General features: G+C 35.6%; 1 protein-coding gene across 1 annotated transcript in view; it reads right to left on the bottom strand.

Moving 5' to 3' along the window:
- Nucleotides 1-27,271, bottom strand: part of TMEM135 (transmembrane protein 135) — a 300,182-nt gene that overhangs the window by 233,869 nt on the left and 39,042 nt on the right. Inside the window, exon 4 of the mRNA XM_025848397.2 lies at nucleotides 17,375-17,408. Coding sequence (XP_025704182.1) covers nucleotides 17,375-17,408 — 34 coding nt within the window. The remainder of the gene's footprint in view (nucleotides 1-17,374; nucleotides 17,409-27,271) is intronic.

Raw genomic sequence — 27,271 nt, 5'->3', positions numbered from 1 at the left:
CTTCCACGCTTTTTTCAAGCCCAGCTGGTATCTTTAAAGTCATGATTCTGAACTCTAGGTCCGACATCGTACTAATGTCCGTATTGAGTAGGTCCCTGGCTGACGGTACTACCTCTTGTTCTTTTTGCTGAGGTGATTTTTTTCGTCTTGTCATTTTGTCCAGAGGAGAATAGATGAATGAGAGAACAAAATGCTAACAGGTTTACAACGTCCCCAGCAAATATACTCTATACAAATCAGAAAAGACCTGAAACCAGGGGAAAAGAAAGGGAAAGAAAGAAAAAAGAATAGAAAAAAAAAAAAGAAAAAAGATAAAAACAAAAACAGAACAATACAAAAAAAGCAGAATGTGATCAAATATGATCAGGCTAGTGCATAGATCAGTGCCACACACTAGATTTTGGGCGTATTTTGGTCTGTTAGAAAAAAGTGCCTCCTAAAATTTTAAAGGAAGAAAGACATATATGTACATGCCAAAAATAAGGGTAACTACTATGAAGGGATAAAATATGACTCTAAAAATGAAAAATAAAAAATGTTTTTTTTTTTTTAAAAAGGGATTGATAAGATGTTGGTTGAAAAAGGGAAAAAGAAAAATAAAAAAAACAGTCAACAAAAATTAACTTTGATGAAATAATGGATCATGGCAAAAAAAAAAAAAAAAAGCCATGAATCTATGGGCAGTATTCCCCTAGCGCTGGAGTTCTCCCATTCTCCTTGATCGATCAACTTGGTCTTGGCTTGCTGGCTGTTTGTGCTGATCTTCTGGGGGAGGGGCCTGTTGCTGTGGTTTCCAAATGTCTTTGCCGGAGGCGGAATTGCCCCGCCCTTGTCGGTCCGGGCTAAGGAAGCTGCTCGGGTTTGTTCTCAGGAGCTTTTGTTTGCAAGCTCTCGGTACAGCCCTGGAGGACCAGGGCAGAAATGGTGGCCTCCCAATCTCCACCCGGAGGAGCCGAGAACTCGGGGCCCCGCTCCTCAGTGTGTCCCCAGAGAAAAGCAGTCACTCCCGTGTCCCCGGTCTCTGGCCGCCCTCCGTGCTCACCCGGCCTGTGATCGAGCGTTGCTATCTCTGGCACCCGACCCCGCACCCAGTCTCCAAACCCAGCAGATCCCTGTAGTGCGTTCCCGCACCGCTCCTCCCCGGGAAGGAAGGGGAGTCTCCCCGGATCTGCTGCTTGTTGGGTCCCTGCTGGGGGAGCCGTGCCCCGACTGGGCCGCAGATCACAGTTTATGGCAACCCCGAGCTGAGAGCCCGGGACTCTGCTCCGTCTCTGCAGCCGGCTTCCCCGCTCTGATACCTGGGAGCTCTGGCGCACTCAGGCACCCCCGGTCTCTCCGTGACCCCAAGGGTCCTGAGACCACACTGTCCCGGGAGGATTCCACCCCCCGCTTAGCCACTGCAGCGACGTCCCTCAGCGGAGCTGACTTCTAAAAGGTCCGATTTTGTGCTCCGCGGCTCTAGCACTTGCCAGAAGCGGCCGGCGGAGGCCCCTCCCCCGCCGTCTATCCTCCCGAATATCACCTCGGATTCACTTCTCCGCACGCCCTACCCTCCAGTAAGCGGTCGCTTCTCTGTTCAGAGAGTTGTTGCTACTCTCCTGTTCGATCTCCTGTTGAGTTCGTAGGTGTTCAGAATGGTTTGATCCCTATTCAGCTGAATTCCTGAGACCAGACGAAATCTAGGTCTCCTACTCCTCCGCCATCTTGCTCCGCCCCCCTCTTTAATACATTTTTTAAACTACAATATAAATTATTTCATTTAGTGTTTAATCAGTCCCCTTTTTAAACAAATTAGTTACCAGAGTTTCTCTTACAGAGCTCAAGATTACATGTTTCTCCAAAATTCTCTGTATATACTGCTTTTGTTTGGGTTCAAAGATAATAAAAGTGACTATGCATGAATTTTCTGGTATACAATAGTGCTCTATTCTAGACTTCTGTTTTTCTAGCTATGTGCAGGACTAGCTAGTTTGCCAAAGTCTATGTTGTAAAAGTAATATGCCATTACAAGTATTGCACCCTTGGTTAACTAATCTGTACAGTTACTTCCAGACCCTGAACAGGTATGTCCCTCAGTTCACAATCAGCCTCAGTATTGTTTCTTTTGCCCTTATTTACAGTAGTCTGTAATACATAGAATAACAGCCTAAATGTTATACTTTAGTTCCTGATTCACACATAATATAACTCAACATACAATTCATTCTTGTCAGTATCATGATCACTATTCAAAAAGCAATCTCAGCTCTCTGGACTAAGTCTAATATACTGGCTGGTGGAATGATGATTTCATTTTCTATCCTTAGGCTCCTAAGCCATATTCTAAGTAGTTTTTTCCCTTAATTTAATTAAAAATTTTTAAAAAGGACTTTGGGAGGTCCATAATATCTAAGAGTAATTAAAACCAAAAACTCACAAAGAGAATTTTGGTCAACTTAAAACAAGGACAAACCTTTAGAGTAAATAGTGAGGAAATAGTCTAATTGGTACCAGAATTTAAAAAAATAAATTTCAAAACTCTCTTCAGCTGTTAACTGACACATCCATACTTCTCAGTGATTCATTTTTTTCATAAATATTAATTTTAAGGGGCTTCATGAAATGCCATATCTTGTAAAAGACCTGCAATTTCATTCTCCAGTGATTTGTACTGAACTTGCATCAAAGTATCAAATGTCTGCGACACAGGACACCATCTAGAGACTGTAAGGACAATGACATCTTAACCTAATGGAGCTGTTTAAGGATTAGTGAATATTTTGCATTATACTAATTTTGGCTATACAATACATCCCAATAGCAGTGACCCTGATAATGTTAACTCCCAACCCATAAGCACACACATGAGTAAAAATAATAATAAAATAAAATAGAGGGAGAGAAAAACAAGCAAAATCAGGGAAATGACATAAACGTGAATACTTCTAGTGCTGTTCAACTAGCTACTCAAAATGTACTTTATTTATGATTTTAGTTATTCAACTGGGTTATCATGCTAAATCTACATAATATGCTTATACATTTATTTTTTATCCAGCTTTATTGAGATACAATAGAAATATAATATTTTTTTAAGTTTAAGGTGTACAATGTGATGACTTCATACATGTATATATTGCAAAATGACTACCACAATAAGGTTAGTTAACATCTCCATTACCTAACATAATTATCTTTTCTTTAATGGTAAGAACACTTACTATCTACTACCTTAGCAACTCTGAAGTATATAATACAATATTGTCAACTATAATCACAATGCTATACATTAAATCCCCCGAATTTATTAATTTGTACCCACTGACCAGCATCTCTCCAATCTCCTCTACCCCCATCCCAACTCATGGCAACCAACATTCTACTCTGTTTCCTTATCATCTGCTTTTTTAGATTCCACATATGAGGGAAATCATAAAGTATTCATCTTTCTTTTACTTATTTCACTTAATAACACCCTGAATATCTGACCCAGTTATTCCAAATGGCAGGATTTCTTTCTCTTTTACGACTGAATAATATTCCACTGTGTGCGTATATAAATATATACATATATTTATATACACACCACACTTTCCTTATCCATTCATTCACTGAGACACACATAAGTTCTTTAAATGTCATGGCTCTGGCCAATAATGCTGCAATGAACACAGGAGTGCAGATGTATCTGCAAGATAATTATTCATTTTTCTTCAGATACATACTCACAAGTACAATTGCTGGACCACTTGTTAGCTCTGTTTTTAATTTTTTGAGGAAGATCCATCTGTTTTTCACAGTGGTTGTACCAATTTACATCCTACCAACAATGCACAACTGTTCCCCTTTCTCCATATCATCATCAATTTATCTCTTGTCTTCTTGATAATGGCCTTTCTAGCAGGTGGGAGGTGATACCTAACTCTGGTTTTGATTTGCATTCCCCTGACAATTAGGGATGCTGAGCATTATTTTGGGTACCTGTTGGCCACTATATGTCTTCCTTGGAATAGTGTCTATTCAAGTCCTCTGCCAAACTTTAATCAGGTATTTTTTTTTTGATATCTGGTTGTACGAGTGCCTTATATGTATTTTCAATATAAACTCCTTATAATCAGATGTATGGTTTACAAATAGAGAAATAAAGAAAAGAATCCTATTTATGATTGCATCAAAGACAATGAAATACCCAGGAATAAATTTAACCAGAGAGGTAAAAAACTTGTATTATGAAAACTATAATACATTGATCAAAGAAATTGAAGGCAACACAAATAAATGAAAAAATATACCATGCTCATGGACTGGAAAAATTAATACTATTATAATGTCCATACTACCCAAAGCAATCCACAGATTCAATGAAATCCCTATCAAAATATAAATAGTGTTTTTCACATAACTAGAAGCAAAAATCCTAAAATCTTTATGGAACCAAAAAAGACCCCAAAAAGCCAAAGCAGTCCTGAGATCTCAAAAAGAATAAAGCAAGATTTATCATAATCCTAGATTTCAAGATATACTACAAAGCTATAGTAATCACAAGTGTATGGTACTGGCACAAAAGGAGGCACATAGATCAACAGAACAGAATTGAGAGCCCAGAACTAAATCCATATATATATATATATATATATATATATATATATATATATATATATAGTGAATTAATCCTTGACAAAGGAGAGAGGAATATACAATGGGTAAAAGACATTCTCTTCCATAAATGGTGCTGGGTAAACTGGACAGCTACATGCAAAAGAATGAAACTGGCTCACTTTCTTATCCATAAAAATAAACTCAAAATGGATTAAAATCTTAAATGTAAGACCAGAAGCCATAAAACTCGTAAAAGAAAACATAGGCAGTAATCTCTTGGACATCAACCTTAGCAATATTTTTCTGGATCTGTCTACTCAGGCAAAGGGCACAAAAGCAAAATAAACACTTGGGATCATATCAAACTAAAAAGCTTTTGCACAGTGAAGGAAACCATCAGCAAAACAAAAAGGCACACTACTGAATAGGAGAAGATACTTGCAATTGATATATCCAATAAGGGGTTAACATAATTATAATATATAATTAGTATATATATATATATAATGAACTCATAAAACTCAACATCAAATTTCAACTACACTACATAGTAATTCAACATATATAATGAACATATATATAATGAACTCATAAAACTCAACATCAAAAAATAACAATAATAATCTGATTTTAAAATGTGCAGAGGACCTGAATAGGCATTTCTCCAAAGACATACAGATAGCCAACAGACATATGAAAAGATGTTCAACATCACTAATCATTAGGGAAATACAAACCTTAACCACAATGAGGTCACCTCATACTAGTCAGAATGGCTTGTATCAGAAAGACAAGAAATAACAAGTGTCGGCGAAGATGTGGAAAAAAGGAAACCCTTGTGTAGTGTTGGTAGGACTATAAATTAGTGCAGCCACCCTGAAAAATAGTATGGAGGTTCCTCGAGAAAGTAAAAACAGAAGCACCATATAACCCATTAATTCCACTTCTGGGTATTTCCTAGAAGAAAATGAAAATACCAGTTTGAAAAGATACGTGCACCTCTGTATCTATTACAGTGTTATTTACAATAGTCATGATATGGAAGCAACTAAAATGTCCACTGATTGATAAGTGGATAAAGGAGATGTGGAATATACACATGATGGAATATTATTCAGCCATAAAAAAGAATGAAATTTTGCTATTTGTGACAATATGGACCTAGAGGGTATTATGCTAAGTGAAATAAGCCAGAGAGAAAAAGTCAAATACCAAACGATTTCACTTATATGTTGACTCTCCAAAACAAAACAAATGAACAAACAAAAAACAACAAAAAAGAGAGACAGACTTATAAATATAGAAAACAAATTGATGGTTGCCAAAGGGAAGGGACAGGCAAAATGGGTGAAGAATTAAGAGTTACAAAATTCCAGTTATAAAATAAATAAGTCACAGGGATGAAAAAACAGCATACGGAATACAGCCAATAACTGTAATATACTTATCATGGTTGAATATTTCATAATTTATATAATGTTGAATTACTATGTAGTATAGTTGAAATTAATTTAATATATGTCAACTATACTTCAACTAAAAAAAAATTTATGCTGGCCTCATTGAATGATTATCATTTCTCAACTCTCTGATATAGTTTGAGTAGAACTGGTATTATTTCTTCTTTAAATATTTTAGTAGACCTCACCAGCAAAGCTATCGAGGTCCGGTATTTTCTTTGGGAAAAGGTTTTTAACTACAAATCCAATTTCTTTAATAAATAACAAGGATGATCATGTTATCTATTTCTTCTTGAGTGAATTTTGGTGGTTTGTATCTTTCAAGAAATGTAACCATTTCATCTAAGTTGTCAAATATATGGACTTAACCTTGTTGAAAATATCAATGATTATTGTACTTATAATACCTGTATATTGTATATTGATATCACTTCTCTCATCCCTGATATTAGTAATTTGTATCTTCTCTCTTCTTTTTCTGATCAGTCTGGCTAGAGATCTATCAATTTTATTCATTTCCTCAAAGAACTAGCTTTGGGTATATTTTTTTCTTTGGTTTTCATAGTTCTCTTCGATTATTTCCAAAAAACTAATATTTATTTCCTTACTTCTGCTTTCTTTGGGTTTAACTGATCTTCTATTTCTAGTTTCTTAAAGTAGAAACTGAAGTCATTGATTCAAGACCTTTCTTCTTTTTCTAAACAGACATTTAGTGCTATAAATCCCCTCTAAGTAGGCAGTAAATATATACCACAAATTTTGATATGTTGTTTGCTTTTTTGTTCAGATTAAAACACTTCCTAGTTTCTCTTCTGTCATCTTCTGAAGTACATTTCTTTCCAAATATTTGGGCATTTTCTAGTATCTTCTACTCGTTTCAAATTTAATTACACTGTGGCCCAACAACAAATTGTATAACTTGAATCCTTTGAAACTTATTTTGTAGTCCAGAATATGGTCAATCTTAATAACACTTGAAAATAATGTACATTCTGTTGTTGGATAGAGAATTCTGAAAATATCAAGGTTAGTTAATAGTGTTATTTAAGGCTTCTATAAAGCTTAATGATTTTCTTTTGACCATGCCTATAAATTATTAAGAAAAGAATGTTGTAGGCTCCAAGTACAGTTGTGAATCTGTGTATTTCTCATTGCAGTTCTGTCAGTTTTTGCTTTATTTATTTTGAAGCTTTCTTATTAGGGGCATAAACATTGAGGATTATTATATCCCAAATAGCATAAAAACCTTAGATCACACTTTAATTCTTTCCTCTTGAACTTTTTACTACTGTTGCTATACTTTACTTTTACATATACTATAAATCCTCACAAACTACATTGCTATTATTTTCACAATTATAATTTTAAAGAGATATATGTATAAGAAAAGTATTTTTTTATATTTACCTATGTAGTTACCATTTCCAGTGATCTTCATTTCTTTGTGTAGACCTAGATTCCAATTGTTACCATTTTCCTGAATACTTCTTCACAACCTTCAACATTTCCTCTACTACAGGTCTGCTGATGAATTCCTTCAGGTCTGTATGTCTGAAAAAGTCTTTATCTTTGTTTTTTAAAAATATTTTTATAGGGGCGCCTGGATGGCTCAGTCAGTTAAGCCTCTGACGGCTGATTCTGGCTCAGGTCATGATGTCAGGGTCCTGAGATAGAGCCCCACACTGGGCTCCAAACTCAGCACAGAATCTGCTTGTCTCTCTCCCTCTGCTCCTTCCCCTGCTCGCTCGCTCTCTCTTTCTCTCAAATAAATAAATAAATAATAAATAAAATCTTCAAAAATATTTTTCTAGGTCTACAACTCTAGGTCGACAGCTCCTTTTCTTCAGTTCTTTAAAGATGTTGCTTAACTGTCTTCTGGTCTATATTATTCCCAATGAGAGATTTGCTGTCATCATCTGTGTTCTTCAGTATAAAATGTTTCTCTTTTCTTTGGATGCTTTAAAGATTTTTTCTTTATCACTGGGTTAAATGACTATAATATGGTTAGTTTCCTTCCTGTGGCCAGGGTGCTTGAGGCTCATTAAGCTTCTTAGATATGATGGTCTAGTTTTCATCAAGTTTGAGACATTTTCATTCATTATTTCTCCAAATGCTTTTACTGACCCCCTCCCCCCAGAGACTTCTGCATGCATATCAGGCCAATTCGAGTTGTCCTGTTAGATCACTAATACTCTGTTCATATTTTTTATTTTCTCTTGGTGTTTCATTTTGGGTAGTTTCTATTGTTATGCCTTCAGGTTCACTAATCTTTTCTGCAAGGTCTGACATGCCATTAATCCTACCCTGTGTATTTTTCATCTCAGATGTTACAGCTTTCCTCTCTAGAAGTTTAATTTGGATCTTTTTTATATCTTCTATATCTGCTTAACATGTTCAGTATTTCTCCTAGCTTCTTGAGTATTTGGAATACAATAATAACTACTGGGGACACCTGGGTGGCTCAGTCAGTTAAGCGGCTGCCTTCAGCTCAGGTCATGATCCCAGCGTCCTGGGATTGAGCCCCACATCAGGCTCTTTGCTCAGCGGAGAGCCTGCTTCTCCCTCTCCCTCTGCCTGCCTGCCGCTCCCCCTGCTTGTGCTCTCTCTCCATCTCTCTCACTGTGTCACATAAATAAATACATAATCTTAAAAAAAAAAACTACTGTTTTGATGTCCTTGTCTACTAATTCTATCATAGGTATCACTTCTGAGTTGGTTTCAAATGACTGATTTCTCTCATCATTATTGGCCATTTCCCTAATTCTTTTCATGCCTGGTAATTTTTCATTGTATGCCAGACACTGTGATTTTTACACAAACAAAAAAAATACAAAAATAAAAAACAAAAAACAACCCTGTGGTCCAACCCCCAACAGCAATGACCAAATGACCACCCTCACAAAGCTATAGCAGGGTACCCGAACACCCCCAATAAGGAAGAGTCAAGAGAATACCAATACCAAGTACAGTCAGAGAATACCAAATACCAAGACCTTCATCCCCACTGGCTGATAACTAGGCTTCTGCTTCCCTACCCCCACCTCAGGGTGTCAGCAGAGACCATGCCCACCCAGTAGTAAAGAGGAGCTAGAGCCCCCTTCAGGGGTCAATGAAAGCCAAATGCTTATTGTATGGGTTGTTTTGTAACTTGCATTTTCCTTTCTTATATACTGCTTTCCTTTGTCTCTTTTATTTATATTCTTTTGTAAAATTCTGCTTCACATCTTCTTTTAGATTTACTTATTTTTATTAGTTGTCCTTTGCATTTGTCTCTTTCAATTTTCTAATATATATTTTATATTATCTTTCTCAAGCAAACAGAAAACAAAGTTCTATGAAGACTAGTTATGATGATAAGCTATACCCAGAGAGAAATTGCACTCTTTTCTCCTTTGGTCTAACTGACCTTGCAGTAGTACTCCAAGTCATTTATAGCAGAGTCCCTAATAGTTTCAAAGTTCAACCTCCAACCCTAAAATCCCTAAGATGATTAAACAAATTATTTAAATAGAAACACAAGACAAGGAAGAACAAGACAAAACTCTCTCCTACCTCCAAATGAACTACTAGAATAATGGTATTTCTCATATTCTAAGACATTCTGTCCTTTTACCAGAAAGTACATGATCTAAAAACCCATCTTCTCAAATTTTATACGTGCACACCCAGAAAAATTCACAAAACAGTCATGTACAAAGATGTTCATCACCACACTGTAATATTGAGAAGTTGTAAGCAATTTGGATATCCATTGCTGGAAGAATGAACAAGTAAAATGTAGTGTCTGAAATATTCTAAAATTAGTGATGATAGATGCTCAATTTTGTGAATATACAAAAACCATTGGATTATAAACTTTAAAGGGGTAAATTTTATCGTATATGATTTACATCTTTAAAAAAAACATTATAGAACATATACAGGGGATGAATATTCTGGCACACCATGCAGCAGTCAAAAGCAATGCATTGGAAGTACATAAAACAACACACATAGGTACTGAAAATATGGGGCGCCTGGGTTGCTCATTGGTTAAGCAGCGGCCTTCGGCTCAGGTCATGGTCTCAAGGTCCTGGGATCCAACCCACAACAGGCTCCCTGCTCAGCGAGGAGTGTGCCTCTTCCTCTCCCTCTGCCCCTCCCCCTGTTTGTGCTCACTTGCTCACTCTCTCAAATAAATAAAATCTGAAGAAAAAAAATGAAGAAAATATGGTGTCAATTCAAAGTAAATACCATATCTTGAAAATACAGTTTTAAGGAAGAAACAGAAAACCTGAACAGACCCTAACCAGCAAGGAAATTGAAGCAGTAATCAAAAACCTCTCAACAAACAGAGTCCAGGGCCAGATGGCTTCCCAGGGGAACTCTACCAATAATTAAAGAAGAACTAATACCTATTCTTCTGAGGCTATTTCAAAAAATAGAAATGGAAGGAAAACTTCCAAACTCGATCTATGAGGCCAGCATTACCTTGATCCCAAAGCCAGACAAAGACCCCACCAAAAAAGGAGAATTATAGACCAACGTCCCTGATGAACATGGAGGCCAAAATTCTCACCAAGATACTAGCCAATAGGATCCAACAGTAGATTAAAAGGATTATTCACCACAACCAAGGGGAATTTATTCCCAGGTTGTAAGGGTGGTTCAACATCTGCAAATCAATCAACATGATACATCACGTTAACAAAAGAAAGGAGAAGAACCATATGAACCCCTCAATGCAGAAAAAGCATATGACAAAATATTTAAAGCATACTCAGTAATAAATAAAAATAAAAATAAATAAAAAAATAAAAATAAAATACTCCATAATCCTTTCTTGATTAAAACTCTCCACAGGATAGGGATAGAGGGAACATACCTCAATATCATAAAAGCCATAAACAAAAAGCCCATAGCAAATATCATTCTCAATGAGGAAAAACTGAGAGCTCTCCTCCTAAGGTCAGGAACACGGCAGGGATGTCCACTCTCACCACTCTCACCACTATGTTGTTCAACATAGTACTAGAAGTCCTAGCCTCAGCATTCAGACAACAAAAAAAAATAAAAGGCATTCAAATTGGCAAAAAAGTCAAACTCTCACTCTTTGCAGACGACATGATACTCTACATGGAAAACCCATAAAACTCCACACCAAAATTGTTAGAACTCATACAGGAAGGAATACAAAGGAATGTACTAGTTCAGGAACTCAGCTGAGGACTGATCCAATTACTCCTCTGTTTATTTCCTGTGGGAAAACAAGGTCATTTGGTTGGCTTAAAGGACTTGGGTCTTAGGGCTAATGGAAGGAGGGAAATAAGAACAGATATAAAGATCATTCTCTCTCATCTTTGCCATTTTAAATAGTATTTGCTCCCAATCTACATTCATTCAATAATTATTTATTGAGTATATACTATATGCTAAGCACTATCTGCAGAAACTAGAGATATGTCAGTGAACAAGCAAGAGTTCTCGCCCTTAAACAGCTTATACACAGTGAGGGGAAAAAAGACGACAAACAAAACAATTTCAGTACTTATAAATGCCACGAAAAAAGACAGGATTACAAGTTATGGAGTAGAGAAGTGAGGGCAAGTTGTTTAACTATGATAGTTAAGAAAGGGCTTTCTCAGCAGGTAACAATGGGTCAACTATATAAGGAGACGCTAACCAAGAAATTTAGGGAAACAGATTTCCAAACAAAAAGAAAAGCAAATGCTAAGGCTGGAAAAGAACAAGCTTCAAGTGTTCAAGAGACAGAAAGAAAGCCAGTGTAAAGAATGAGAAGAAAAAGTAGAAGTCAGAGCCTTGTAAGCCACAGTAAGGCATGTGAATTTTATTTGATGTATAGTGGGAAGGGAAGGTTTTTCTGAGTTTTAAGCAGAAGATCAACATGCTGTAATCTGTATTTCCAATGACTCTGACTTCCACATATGGAAGAGAGACTACAGGAAGACAAGAGTGGAAAGATGAAAACCAATGAGGTTATTCAGGTAGCTCAGGCAAGAGATGTTAGGGCTTGTACTACGGTTATAACCATGGAAATGGCGGGTCACTTTAAGATCCAGAATATATTTTAGAAGTAGAATAAGATGTTCTACTGCAGTGAACTAAAAGTATAAAGAGAAGAAGAGTGAGAACTCAAAGTATCTGGCCTAAGCAACTGGATGAATGGTTGATATCATATGCTGCAGAGGGAAGGCTTACAGGGGCAATTTGAGAAAGGGTGTTTATAATTGTTTTTTGAATTTAATACTTTCAGTTTCTTTCTTTTTTTTAGTATTTTTTAATTATGTTATGTTAATCACCATATATTACATCATTACTTTTTCCTTTAAATTTTTTATTGTTATGTTAATCACCATACATTACATCATTAGTTTTTGATGCAGTGTTCCATGATTCATTGTTTGTGCATAACACCCAGTGCTCCACGCAGAACATGCCCTCTTTAATACCCATCACCAGGCTAACCCATCCCCCCACCCCCCCCAGAACCCTCAGTTTGTTTTTCAGAGTCCATCGTCTCTCATGGTATGTAGTGTTCCATGATTCACTGTTTGCGTAGAACACCCCGTGCTCCATGCAGTACGTGCCCTCTTTAATACCCATCACCAGGCTAACTCATCCCCGCACCCCCTCCCCTCTAGAACCCTCAGTTTGTTTCTCAGAGTCCATAGTCTCTCATAGTTCATCTCCCTCTCTGATTCCCCCCCCTTCATTTTTCCCTTCCTGCTAATTCTTCTTTTTTTTTTAACATATAATGTATTATTTGTTTTAAAGGTACAAGTCTGTGATTCAACAGTCTTACACAATTCAGTTTCTTTCTTTCAAGTTCATCTGTCAAATTTCTCCAACGAGTTTACAATCCATTTTGTATTTCTTTTGTATCCTCATGTGCCTAGCACAGTACTGATATATAATAAGTAGCTGCTAAATCCACTTAAATTGAAGTGGCCTTACAAGAAAACATATGAATCAACATTTTCAAACCTTGTTTGAAAAATCAAATACAGATGTTTTAATCACAGACACTGCATGTTTAGAATTAAAACACAAATGCTAGCAGCAGGCCTACTAAATATATATTTACAATTTTAAAACGCATGCATTGTTGAATGCTTGATTGCATAAATGAAACTGCAGAGAAAAGTTTTCAAAAGGACCTATATAGGAAGATTTTTAAATGTCATAAATTATAATTAAACTAAACATAAATGACCTACACCTAACATCACATTTTAAATAACTGTTAGCAGTATACGATGAATTTTGAAAGACTAGGACCCTGTCATTGTCACAACCAACATAATAAAGGGAAATTATATCAATGCAAACTTTTATGTGTTCTCTTTTAAATAATACTGTGGCAAAGTTGAATCTAAGCATCTGGTGTTCTTGTAGGTAACTGGTTCTAGTATATTAGCTCCAAGAAAAATTTCCATCATTTTAGAGCCTTATCTTGGGCAGAAGCCAGAGAAAACATTTAATTCTTTACTTTATACCTTGTCTATACATTTCATATATTTTGCCTGTTAACAACTAGTTCTCTATCAATTCTAAAAAGCTAAAAAACTATACTATTTTTAAATTGTACACTTTTCCTTCCAAAATTGCTAACAAACACATAACAAAAAACACTCTCAGGTGGGTAGTAATTCAATTGCCTTAAGTTTGTAATTATTAAAACTGCTAATCTTTAAGGCTATAAACTACTGATCTAATAAGAGACTTGCCAGGGCTTACTGACAGATTTCATGGGTAATAAGAGTAACTATAAGGGAGACCAGAAAAGATCTTTTGATAATGACAAAAGCACTAATAGAAATGCCTTTATTTAGACTATCTGGCTCTTCACCTGTTCCCTACAACACTAACACAAACACAACTAGCAAAATGTATATTCAAAATTGCATAGTAGAAACACTATACTGTTTTCTGTTTTGAGACAACTATTAATACAAAAAAACAGAAATGAGGTTTATTTCCACTAGTTTACATATTTCTCTCCCCAGTAAAGTAGAAGGTCCCCCAGAAGCAGAAACTATATGACCTTGCTTATTTTAATGACTCCAATTTCATTTACAGTGTCTAACACAGTAGAGGTTCAATGGTTCTTATCCCTTTTTGGTTCATAAACCTTGACCCCAGCTTGGCAATCCCTGGAAAGGCAAGAATTTTGTCCTATGGTCACCAATGACATATCTCCAAGATGGAGCTGCCTCAAAGTCCCCTCCTTTCCTCAAGGTTCAAGTCCCGTGTAATTCATAAAACTTTCTGATTGCTCCTACCCAAAGCTAACTTCCTTTTCTGAAGTTCGAAAGACTATATTGTCTTATCACATGTTTGACATGAATGCACTATCTTGGACTATTAATTACCTATTCATTTTATTTTTTTATATTTTATTTATTTATTTGACAGAGAGAGACACAGCGAAAGAGGGAACACAAGCAGGGGGAGTGGGAGAGGGAGAAGTAGGCTTCCTGCTGAGCAGGGAGCCCGATGCAGGGTTTGATCCCAGGATCCTGGGATCATGACTGGAGCTGAAGGCAGACGCTTAACGACTGAGCCACACAGGTGCCCCGATTAATTACCTATTCATTTTAAAGCCAGATCTAGGTATACCTGTACTCTCAACTAAATTAATTTTGAGGACAGAATAATGGCTTGTATTTGTGTCCGAATACCTAGCAAAGTGCTGTGCATGCAGTAAATATTTACTAATAAAAATAAAGACAAAGATAATAAAGATAATGTGAAGCCAGTTCTGCATATTCTTCTATCTTGTACTCTTTCAAAGGCATGCTAATGCCTTTGAGATTTTCTGGTTAAAATGACTAAGGACCGATAATTATCACAGCTAAAAATAACAAGATGATATTGTTACTAACCAAACAGTTATTATTTCATTTTCTCCCAACATTTTGAGGGGGCCTGTGCATATATGTATATGTATGAAACCAACCCATTGTCATGAAGATATAACAAGTGGAAAGGTAGGAGTACACCCTCCAAAAAATGATTATTTAATATCATGAGCAATAAAAACTATACAGCACAGTAATAAAAGATGTCACAAAATAATATGTCCCCAATATTTTAAAAAGGGTATATAATATGTAATGTGAATGTGCATCTCTGTTTGTGTGTTTATGTACGTACACTGGAGGAGAAGGAAGGGAAAAAAAAACATTAAAATGGTAGTAATTACTACATGGTAAAATTACAGATGATTTTTATGCTCTTTTGTACTTTCCAAATCAGAAATACATACATAAATACAATAAATAATTTTAAAATAAAAGATCCTATCATTTAGAAATATTGTTGTTGATATTATAAGCCAACAACTTTAACTTAGTCTAATAACCAATACAATCAAGTTCTAGAACAAAGTCATTTCTTAAAGCTGAATTTAGTCTCTGAAAATATTTAAATCTTTACCTACTCTGCACCAACTACTCTCTTAATAAAGAAATAGTCTTATAGTAATAGTATAAACAAAAGGCCCTATTTAGATTAAGAAAATTAAGCTTATTAGGTTATCATTGGTATACCAAGAATATATTATGTGTAAGTTCACTTTCCTTTAAACAGTCAAAATCTATGTTTAAAAGGCCTTTGATCTCATTAAAATTTTGTGGTTAATGATTAAAATATCCTTAATAAAGGATCAAAATTAAGTTTTGATTCTTCTCATAAAAGAAAGGTTCTCTCTTTTGACTACAGTAAATATCAACATCAATATAATTTTGATACTACTATAGTTTTGTAAGATACTATTACAGGGGAAACAGAGTGTATATGAGATCTCTATTATTTCTTACAGCTGCATATGAATCTAAGTATGATTCCTTCAATAAAAGGCTTATTCTTAAAAAACACAATATATTAAGGGCAACCTCCAACATTGATTATATCAAACAAAGTCAAAGATCATCTCTCCAAGAATTAACAACCTAAACCAGGCAAGACACACAAAAAAAGTTTGTGAAACTTTACTTAGAATTTAAAGTTAAGTATGTAAATACAGATAGTGTTTGTGTATTAAAGTACATACCATGTGGTAATATAGAAAAGCATGTTCATGGTTAAAGAAAAAAAAAACACATTAAAACTCAAATCCATTCTAATACTATGGAGAAATATTTTTAAGTATCTTGAAAAAGTGAGAAAGAAGAGTAGCACCCACAATAGTTTGGTGTCACTATTATGGTTCTCACAGCATGCTATTATTTATATTCCAGTCCTTTTCAAACATTATTATTTCTACTGTGACTTCTTCACTAGGCGGCAAACTCCTTAAGTATAAGAACTATCTCCATCCTATCAGCAGACAGCACAGTAATGGACATATGGTAAGCGCAGAGCAAAAATTTAATATTTTATACCTGAAATGAGTTTCTAAATAGAACTCTGAACTATATTCCCTTGTTAGAGAATTCAAGAACCTCTCCTCAGATAATGTTTTCTTAGTTGAATTTTTCAATGTTGCCTATTAATTCTATTAAACAACTTTAAAGATTTTTCATGTAAATACATTTTTTTAAGATTTTATTTATTTATTTGACAGACAGAGAGATAACGAGAGCAAAAACACAAGCAGGGGGAGTGGGAGAGGGAGAAGCAGGCTTCCGGCCAAGCACGGAGACTGATGCGGGGCTCAATCCCAGCACCCTGGGATCATGACCTGAGCCAAAGGCAGATGCTTAACGACTGAGCCACCCAGGAGCCCCTGTAAATACATTTTTAAATAATGAACTTGGCAATGAAAATTATATAATCTTGATTATATATTTACCATAAAGAATATCAGACTAGACAACACTGATCTCATTCCTATAAACTTTGAAATTTAGAAGACCAGATAATTATGTTATTAAATATACTCAGTGTTTGGAGATAGGACCAATGTTGTTCTAAGGTCCAAGAATAATGACATCACAAAAGCTCATCCTTAAATCATTTTCCCAAAAGAAATGGCAAGACAAGCAGAGTATGAAATGAAATTGAAGATATGGAGAAAGAGATACATAGAGATATATATATCCTATCAAAGATGAAGATCTACACTTAAGGAAAAAAACAGTCATGAAGGGCACAGGCAGGTAATCACTTACCTCCTGAAATAAATGGGAATAAGTCATATATGATAGGAATAAACTAGATGGTTTCAAGGCTCTTTTAAACACTTAAGACTATCTTTCAAAACAGAGACAGAAGATCTTCTGAAATTTCAGTAGCTTTCCTTTTTTTTTAAGGGAACTCGATTTAAAAAAGAAAGATAAAAAACACATGGGAAAACTTCAAAAGAAACAACAACAACAAAAGGAATTACTTACCAAATTGGCCATATAAATTGTGAGAAGCCCTCTCCTGCAAATAATTTTAAAAAGAGATAGAGTGAGATTAAGCATCAATTTGACTTAATAATCACTTCATTATTTTTTTAGAAATCAAACGATTATCAGGAGGAGTTGAGAAAAAGGGCAGATTATACTGAAGTAAGTTTCAGTACCCTAACAACTGGATCTAAATAGATCCTAAAAGTCATTCTGTTCAGTAGTCACTAAACATTCTATTTAGTGGTCATTAATTGAAATTATTTAAAATTACTCTTGCCTTGTAATTGTTAACTAGATTTACTGTAGTAATCATTTCACAACATATACTATTACTGAATGATTATGTTGTACACTTGAAACTAATATAATGTTATGTGTCAATTATATCTTTATTTTAAAAATTACTATTTTAGGGCACCTGGGTGGCTCAGTTGGTTAAGCGACTGCCTTTGGCTCAGGTCATGATCCTGGAGTCCCAGGATCGAGTCCCACATCGGGCTCCCTGCTCAGCAGGGAGTCTGCTTCTCCCTCTGACCCTCCTCCTTCTCGTGCTCTCTATCTCTCATTCTCTCTCTCTCAAATAAATAAATAAAATCTTTAAAAAAAATTATTTCATTATCATTATGTATTAATAGGAAAAAGAGTATAATTTGCCATTAGTCTACATTTATGCTAGAGAATTCTAAATTTAATAAAGAATCTAAAGAACTCATCTTGCCAAAATGTCAAGGTCAAGGCCAAAACAACGCACATTTATTGCAAAAAAAAAAAAAATCAGGTCTTCTATTTATTTCACACACAATGCAACTGTTTATTAGATGTCCTTACAAATCATACTAAATCACCTTGTTTTTAACTTCATTAAGTGAGAAGTTAGGCACTAAGTGAACTTTCTAATGCCAAAAGACAAATGAAAGTTCGATAAACATTCACTTTACAGAGAAACTGCATATTTATCAAACTAATGAAAATTAAGGTAAAACTCAAGGGATAATTTTATGCCCTTAATCATTTCATTTAACTTACACTGCATGTAAAACCATGAATGAAGTACATCCTATTCTTTAGGAAAGAGGTCTTTAATGTTTTAAGAGTTTAAAGGCAGCGTTAAAATAATTTAAAAAAAAACTTTGACGGGGCGCCTGGATGGCTCAGTCGGTTAAGCGTCTGCCTTCGGCTCAGGCCCAGGATCGAGCCCCATGTCTGGCTCCCTGCTCAGTGGGGAGTCTGCTTCTCCCTTGCCCTCTGCCCCTGCCCCCTGCTCCTTCTCTCTCTGTTTCTCTCTCACTCATGCTCTCAAATAAATGAAAATTATAAAAACGTATTTGGAGTTTCAATTTCGAACATTTCTAGTACTTAAAAAAATACTTTGTAAATAAAAAAGTACCAATATCAAATCATTTTCACTTAAATTTCATGCCATGTCTTCATATTAACATTGTCAATGAAATACTGAAGTCAGACCCAGTCATATATATAATCTGGATTATTCACTACTTAAAATGGCTTACTAAGATTTCTAATATCACTAAACCACATGGAGGCAGTATAATTTAACTGAACAATGGAAATTTGAAAATCAGGGTTTCATTTAACTTTAGTTCTCTGGTACTCTGTAATTTAATTTTGTCATTAAAATGAGGGGCGCCTGGGTGGCTCAGTAGGTTAAGTATCTGCCTTTGGCTTAGGTCATGATCCCAGGATCCTGAGATCAAGCCCTGCATCAGGCTCCTTGCTTGGCAAGGAGCCTACATCTCCCTCTGCCTGTCACTTCCCCTGCTGTGCTCTCTCTTTCTCTCTCTATGTGTGAAATAAATAAAATCTTAAAATAAATAAATAAATAAAATGAGGGAACAAGACTAGTTACCTAACTTACATTTTTAAACATAAAAACTATTTAAGGAAAATAACATACATTTATCACCAACATATAAACATAATGTTGGACCTACTCTGGTTGAAAGGGGGAAGGAGATGTAGGCAAACCCAGGGAACCAAACCCTGCAGGCAATGACCCTGCTCAGCAGGTCCTAACACACCTCAGCAAAACAACAGAATTCTAATGCTCCTCTAAAAAATAATTTAAAAATCACTGATAAGATGACCTTTTAGCTTTCTTGTCTATGATTTGTACAAATGAATTAAAATTGTTCTTATTAATCTTTACCGATCTTATCAGTTCCTACCAAATTCTAAACCAAAGATATTCTACTAGTACTTATTTTAATTATATGAAGAAAAATTAGGGTAACATCAACATCCAAGAGTCACACATACACAGAAAACTTAAATCCTTCTCAAGTGATACCTATTCTTACCAAAAGCTGGTTACATATGAAGAAAAAAAACAATACACTTAATCACAAAACCAAAACAAAAGTGTCTCTGCAATTTCAGTGGTAGTGCCCGATTATACATTTCCTTATGAAGTGAACTAATGTATTTGTTCCACTAATCTATTTCCATCTCTAAAATTCAACAAATTATCTACCTGATAATATAACTGTTTCTTTAACTACCAGGCAAAGATTATCTTGTTTACCTTCACATTTTCACACACCTGCAACAGTACCTGGCATCTAATAGGCCTTAAACAAATGGTAATGGAATTACCAGACACAGTGTTACTAGCAACCCAGCCCTATAAAAAGTAACAGACTAGAGACATATAATATGTTATAGAAATATAATCACAAAATATAGCCATTAAACAGGAGGGAAAATTAGTGATCAGATTATTTTACATTTGCATAAAATTAATAATTTAATAATCTACAAGTATAATCAATACTTGAAATCAGATTTTATCCTCTTAATAGTGTTATTAAGTGTAATGTAGATACTATTATCCTTACTCTACGGAAAACCGAGAATCAGAAAAGTTAAGTGATTTCCTTACAAATACAAAAGTAGCAAAGAGAAGCTGGAATTAGGAGTCAGTTTCATGTTCTTTTTTTTTGAAGATTTTATTTATTTATTTGACAGTGAGAGAGGGAACACAAGCAGGGGGAGTGGGAGAGGGAGAAGCAGGCTTCCCATGGAGCAGGGAGCCCGATGCAGGGCTCGATCCCAGGACCCTGGGATCATGACCTGAGCCGAAGGCAGATGCTTAACGACTGAGCCACCCAGTTTCATGGTCTTTCCAAAGCACTGCTTCAACAGCAGAAAATCTGTCCCTTACTAACTTACCTTTATATTCTGCAATGACTTGTTTAAAACAATATCCTAACAGGCTTCTGTGCTTTGAAAATGAGTAAAGCCCTGACACAATCTTACTACTGGGAAAAAGCAGAGGATGTATTGTTACTGAATTACATCCTATCCTGGTCCTGAGTTTCAATTTATTGTTTTAAATAATGAACAAGAACACCTCCTTCCCAGCTTTATCTGAATTCCAACCTAAAACTAATAATAGCCTCAAGAATAAAAAAACAGTATCTGTAGAGGGCATAATGTGCTGTATTACATAGCAGAATCTTCTTGGCAGGTTTCCCTGGTGTGGTGTCTTCAACCTCAGCTCCAATGTCAATTTGGTAGGTGCAGAATATCAGAATATTGATTTATTTTATCACTTCTCCAGGGATGTTCTGTATCACAAGAAACTGGTAAGTCAATTAAATGCCATTTTATTATTTACCACTTGACTATCTCTAGCTGAGGACAAACAGGTCACTCCCTTCTTAGTTGAGTAAATTCTCTGCGGAAACCAAGTTACCTATTAAAATACTACTACAAAAGTGATGGGAAAGGAGGTGCCAATAAGAACAAAAGGTGGCCTAGACCTAACTAGGAAGGGCTAGCGCCAGGAAGAACAATAGCGTTTTAAATTTCACAGGAGACTGTGATACACAAATACTTCCATTCTTTTGGGAATCACTGGATAGAGAGATAGGTGAAGCTCAGTGAACCACAAGTAAACTTTTTTTTTTTTTGATACGGGAAGGGGTGAAGCTCTTCAACTTGCATGCAAAATTTAAGGGGCTGTGCACAGCAAGGGGTACTACCTAAAAAGGTATTAAGAACCACTGTTTAAGAACTCTGTGTGATAAGAGTATCATTATTCCCACAGGAAAATGCTAAAATAATTACATTTTCTTAACACCTCAGTAGATTAAAAGGTATCCTCATACTCTGCTGAAATTCTAAATTTTATTATCTTCTAACAACATTATTGTATCTAATAGATGGACAATAATGTTTCTTTTCTTTTTCTGGAAACCTTAATGTATATATTCTTTGGCTAACCTTCTGAAACTTTTGAATGACAGTATATGTAACACATTTCATAACTAAGGTTATTAGGGAGTATAGCAGGCACGGTATAACTTGTAAATTCTAAATGTTTATATATTCTTTCTCCTTCTCTCTCTCTCCCTCTCTCTATATATATGTTTTGTGTTCTACAAAAAAGCGGAAATTACAGACTAAAGAAAAACAAAGTGGAAGGTCCTAACAATTGTAATGGCTTACTAAGAGATGCTATTTAATCATCTCAGAAAGTCTTTCAAGACAGAATAAATTTTCATCTCCCAGAATGTTTTAGAACAGTAAAAAAAATAGTGCCTTCAAGTACAGGAACAGATAAAATAAGAGCAAGAGTTCATGATCATATACTGTTATATACAGCAGATAAAACAGAGTAAACTTTCCAGAAGACTACAAGGTAATTTAAATTTTCTTCCCGTGAAGATAACATGACACTGAAACATGAATATGTCAAGAATTTATAAGTCAAATGCATGGTATTTTATTCACATATTATAGAGTTCATTTATTCTGGTCATATCTGCCTAGGAGTTTCATAACTACAACAGTATAACTTAACAATTCAAACCATGAGTATGCTTAGAATAAATATGCAGTTTTTCATATTTTAATCCATGCCCATGTTTGAGCACCCCACAGTTTTAACTTATCTAAACTAATACTAAATATCAAAGCAAATTCCATAGCAATTCTACAAAACAAAATCCATCAAAACAACTTTCTGAACCACAAACAAAAGCACTTCCTTGCAAAAGAAAGAGAAGACTAGTTCTTAACAGCCCACCTAGGGATAAACTAGATGTTACCAATGCTTACTGCTGAGTTACTATGATCACAGTTCTTTGTGACACAAATTTTTTAAGCAACCCTGGAAACAACTTCAAAGTTTTCTCAGAATCCCACAGTGATACGATTAAGATTTAAGTAAACTGCCCTTTTACAAGGTGTCAGGAAATAGCGGGCAAAGCATGCCTAATTCTGTAAAGGGAGGGAGGGAGACTGGGAAAGATGGATGGTTGGATAGATGGATGGATGGACTGGAAAGAGGGAGGAAAAAAGTAGGAAGGAAAGAAAGTTAAACCAGTATAGATAAAGACACACTTATGAAGACAGATATATCTTTACTTATGTATCTGTATCTATATACGCACATTATATACATGTAGATGTGTTCATAACTACACTGTATGTTCTTACCTCATTAAATGCTTTGCAAAAACTGGTTACACAATTAAGTACAAAATATATAATCTCTGAGTAAAGATTTCATTATTAAATTAAGTTTTAGAGATTTAAAAATTAGAACTACCACCACTTGCTAATTTGAAAAAAAACACTGCTAATCTTCCATATTCTGTATCTTCCACTCTATTACTGATTTTATTAAAAAGTATTAACTGTACACATATCACAATGGACAACTTAAATGTTGCTGTTTCCCACTTTCTACCCTCAGACTTCTTATTCTGGGTTTTTACATTATAATCTTCTCACATAGCCTCAATGACCACCTTTAAGAAGAAAACTTCCAACCTTATTTTTATGACTATCACACTTCTCCTGAATCTAGACTCATACTTCAAGCTGCGTAGTGGCTGTCTCCACCAACATATCATTGATTTTCTTCATGAATTAAAGGCATAATTATATATTCCTTTTACTTAAAGTTAAAACTATAATATTAATAAACTTCACTTTAAGAGCTAGGTGTGATATATATATATAACTTCAACCTCTGTAAATTATATATAATCTAGTAAGGGATCTTGATATTTAATGGAATCTTAATAAAAATTTGTGGTAAGTAAAAAACACTTTTTCGAAGCAAAGAGACTATTAACTTTTACATAATTTCAGATAAACATAGACTACACTTGGTATTATTTTTAAAAAAGATACACTATAAAGCAACTTGTAAAAAGATAAGGACAAGGGGCGCCTGGGTGGCTCAGTCGTTAAGCGGCTGCCTTCAGCTCAGGTCATGATCCCAGGGTCCTGGGATCGAGCCCCGCATCGGGCTCCCTGCTCCAGGGGAAGCCTGCTTTTCCCCCTCCTACTCCCCCTGCTTGTGTTCCTGCTCGTGCTCTCTCTCTGTCAAATAAATAAATAAAATCTTAAAAAAAAAAAAAAGATAAGGATAAGATTTGCTTTCCTATGTTTTAAAGTTAACTCCAAAAAAATTTTTTAAATTAAAAAAAAAAAAGCCAGTACCTTCTAGACAATACTAAAAGACTAAAATTTAAAGTTTTTAATTAGATCCCAAACCAGGATTTATGGTTGCTATACATATACACATAAATCCCCCCCACCCAAAAAAAGAACTAGCAAGCTATTTCCAAGTATTAACTGCATCACTTAATAAACAACAGAACTAAATCAACACATATTACCAAGGGTTTGACTACTTAACAATCACATCAAGGTAAGGATCAATTTTTCTTCAGCAACCACGTGATAATCCTTATTAAAAAGCCACATTTAAAATTTTGATTAGGTTACAATACATTAACAAAAGAAACAAGAATCATATGATCCTCTCAATAGATGCAGAAAAAGCATTTGACAAAGTACAGCATCCTTTCTTGATCAAAACTCTTCAGAGTATAGGGATAAAGGGTACATACCTCAATATCATAAAAGCCATCTATGAAAAGCCTACAGCGAATATCATTCACAATGGGGAAAAACTGAGAGCCTTACCCCTAAGGTCAGGAACGCAGCAGCAATGTCCACTATCACCACTGCTATTCAACATAGTATTAGAGGTCCTAGCCATAGCAATCAGACAACAAAAAGAAATCAAAGGCATCCAAATCGGCAAAGAAGAAGTCCAACTCTCACTCTCTGCAGATGATATGATACTGTATGTGGAAACTCAAAAGACTCCACCCCAAAACTACTAGAACTCATACAGGAATTCAGTAAAGTGGCAGGATATAAAATCAATGCACAGATATCAGTGGCATTCCTATACACCAACAACAAGACAGGAGGAAGAGAAATTAAGGAGTCGATCCCATTTACAACTGCACCCAAACCCAAAACCAAAAGATACCTAGGAATAAATCTAATCAAAGAGGCAAAGGATCTGTACTCAGAAAACTATAAAATACTCATGAAAGAAACTGAGGAAGACACAAAGAAATGCAAAAACGTTCCATTCTCATGGATTGGAAGAACAAATATTGTGAAGATGTCAATGCTACCTAGAGTGATCTACACATTCAATGTAATCTCTATCAAAATACCATCCACTTTTTTCAAAGAAATGGAACAAATAATCCTAAAATTTGTATGGAACCAGAAGAGACCCCGAATAGCCAGAGGAATACTGAAAAAGAAAAGCAAAGCTGGCGGCATCACAATTCCGGACTTCCAGCTCTATTACAAAGCTGTCATCATCAAGACAGTATGGTACTGGCACAAAAACAGACACATAGATCAATGGAACAGAATAGAGAGCCCAGAAATGGACCCTCAACTCTATGGTCAACTCATCTTTGACAAAGCAGGAAAGAATGTCCAATGGAAAAAAGACAGTCTCTTCAACAAATGGTGTTGGGAAAACTGGACAGCCACATGCAGAAGAATGAAACTGGACCATTTCCTTACACCACACACAAAAATAGACTCAAAATGGTTGAAAGACCTAAATGTGAGACAGGAGTCCATCAAAATCCTATAAGAGATCACAGGCAGCAACCTCTTCGACCTCAGCTGCAGCAACTTCTTCCTAGACACATCGCCAAAGGCAAGGGAAGCGAGGGCAAAATTGAACTATTGGGATTTCATCAAGAAAAAAAGCTTTTGCACGGCAAAAGAAACAGTCCACAAAACCAAAAGACAACCGACAGAATGGGAGAAGATATCTGCAAATGACATATCAGATAAAGGGCTAGTATCCAAAATCTATAAAGAACTTCTTAAACTCAACACCCAAAGAACAAATGATCCAGTCAAGAAATGGGCAGAAGACATGAACAGACATTTTTCCAAAGAAGACATCCAAATGGCCAGCAGACACATGAAAAAGTGCTCAACATCACTGGGCATCAGGGAAATCCAAATCAAAACCTCAATGACATACCACCTCACACCAGTGAGAATGGCTAAAACTAAGAAGTCAGAAAACGACAGATGTTGGTGGGGATGCGGAAAAGGGGAACCCTGCTACACTGTTGGTGGGAATGCAAGCTGGTGCAGCCCTCCGGAAAATAGTATGGAGGTTCCTCAAAAAGTTGAAAATAGAGCTACCATACGATCCAGCAATTGCACTACTGGGTATTTACCGCAAAGATACAAATGGAGGGATCCGAAGGGGTACACGCACCCTGATGTTTATAGCAGCAATGTCCACAATAGCCAAACTGTGGAAAGAGCCAAGATGTCCATCAACAGATGAATGGATAAAGAAGAAGTGGTATATATATAAATACACACACACACACACACACACACACATACACACACACACAATGGAATATTATGCAGTCATCAAAAAGAATGAGATTTTGCCATTTGCAACGACGTGGATGGAACTGGAGGGTGTTACTGCTGACGAAATAAGTCAATCAGAGAAGGACATGTATCATATGACCTCACTGATATGAGGAATTCTTAATCTCAGGAAACAAACTGAGGGCTGCTGGAGTGGTGGGGGGTGGGAGGGATGGGGTGGCTGGGTGATAGACATTGGGGAGGGTATGTGCTATGGCGAGCGCTGTGAATTGTGCAAGACTGCTGAATCACAGATCTGTACCTCTGAAAAAAATAATACAATATATGTTAAAAAAAAAGAAGAAGATAGCAGGAGGGGAAGAATGAAGGAGGGGAAATTGGAGGGGGAGAAGAACCATGAGAGATGATGGACTCTGAAAAACAAACTGAGGGTTCTAGAGGGGAGGGGGTTAGGGGGATGGGTTAGCCTGGTGATGGGTATTAAAGAGGGCACATTCTACATAGAGCACTGGGTGTTATACGCAAACAATGAATCATGGAACACTACATCAAAAACTAATGATGTAATGTATGGTGATTAACATAACAATAAAAAATTTAAAAATTTTTGATTAGGTTAAACCACTCCAATTAATATTCAGAACAGATCATAATTTATAACTACCTACAAATTTTCCGTGAATATCTAATGTATGGATAAAACAGTAGTGCAATAAGCTCACTTAAAAGAAATGAAAGCAGAATGCTTTAAAACAAAAAGTTCAGTATCAAAAGTAAAAAGAGAACAGGAAATAAAATAGTAACTAAGATCCAAGTTATCAACTCACTTCCAGGAAACCTCTTTGTGCCTTAAAAAGTTATAGCTTTTGATATCGATAGTACAATTTTACTTTGGTATTTAAACACATGTTTATCTTCAAAGAAATGTTTCATTTTTTTAACTAATTATAAAAAAATAAGAACTAGACTAATATATCAAAAGAAAAGAATTGAGCAGTCAACAACACACACCTATATATAAATTGGTATATGACATATATATAAATTGGTTACAAATCCGTGGAGAAAGAATGGACAATTGAATCCCTGGTGTCAGAGAAAGTGACTATTTGCCAGCAAAAAAAAAAAAAAAAAAAGGGGGGGACCGGGGGAGGATGGGGGGGTGGGATA

The sequence above is a fragment of the Callorhinus ursinus genome, unplaced genomic scaffold (assembly GCF_003265705.2).
Source record: "Callorhinus ursinus isolate GAN/ISIS: 27379988/994484 unplaced genomic scaffold, GSC_fseal_2.0 scaffold35, whole genome shotgun sequence".
Taxonomy (NCBI): domain Eukaryota; kingdom Metazoa; phylum Chordata; class Mammalia; order Carnivora; family Otariidae; genus Callorhinus; species Callorhinus ursinus.
Note: the sequence above shows the minus strand (reverse complement) of the source record. Positions and strands in the feature narration are given on the sequence as shown.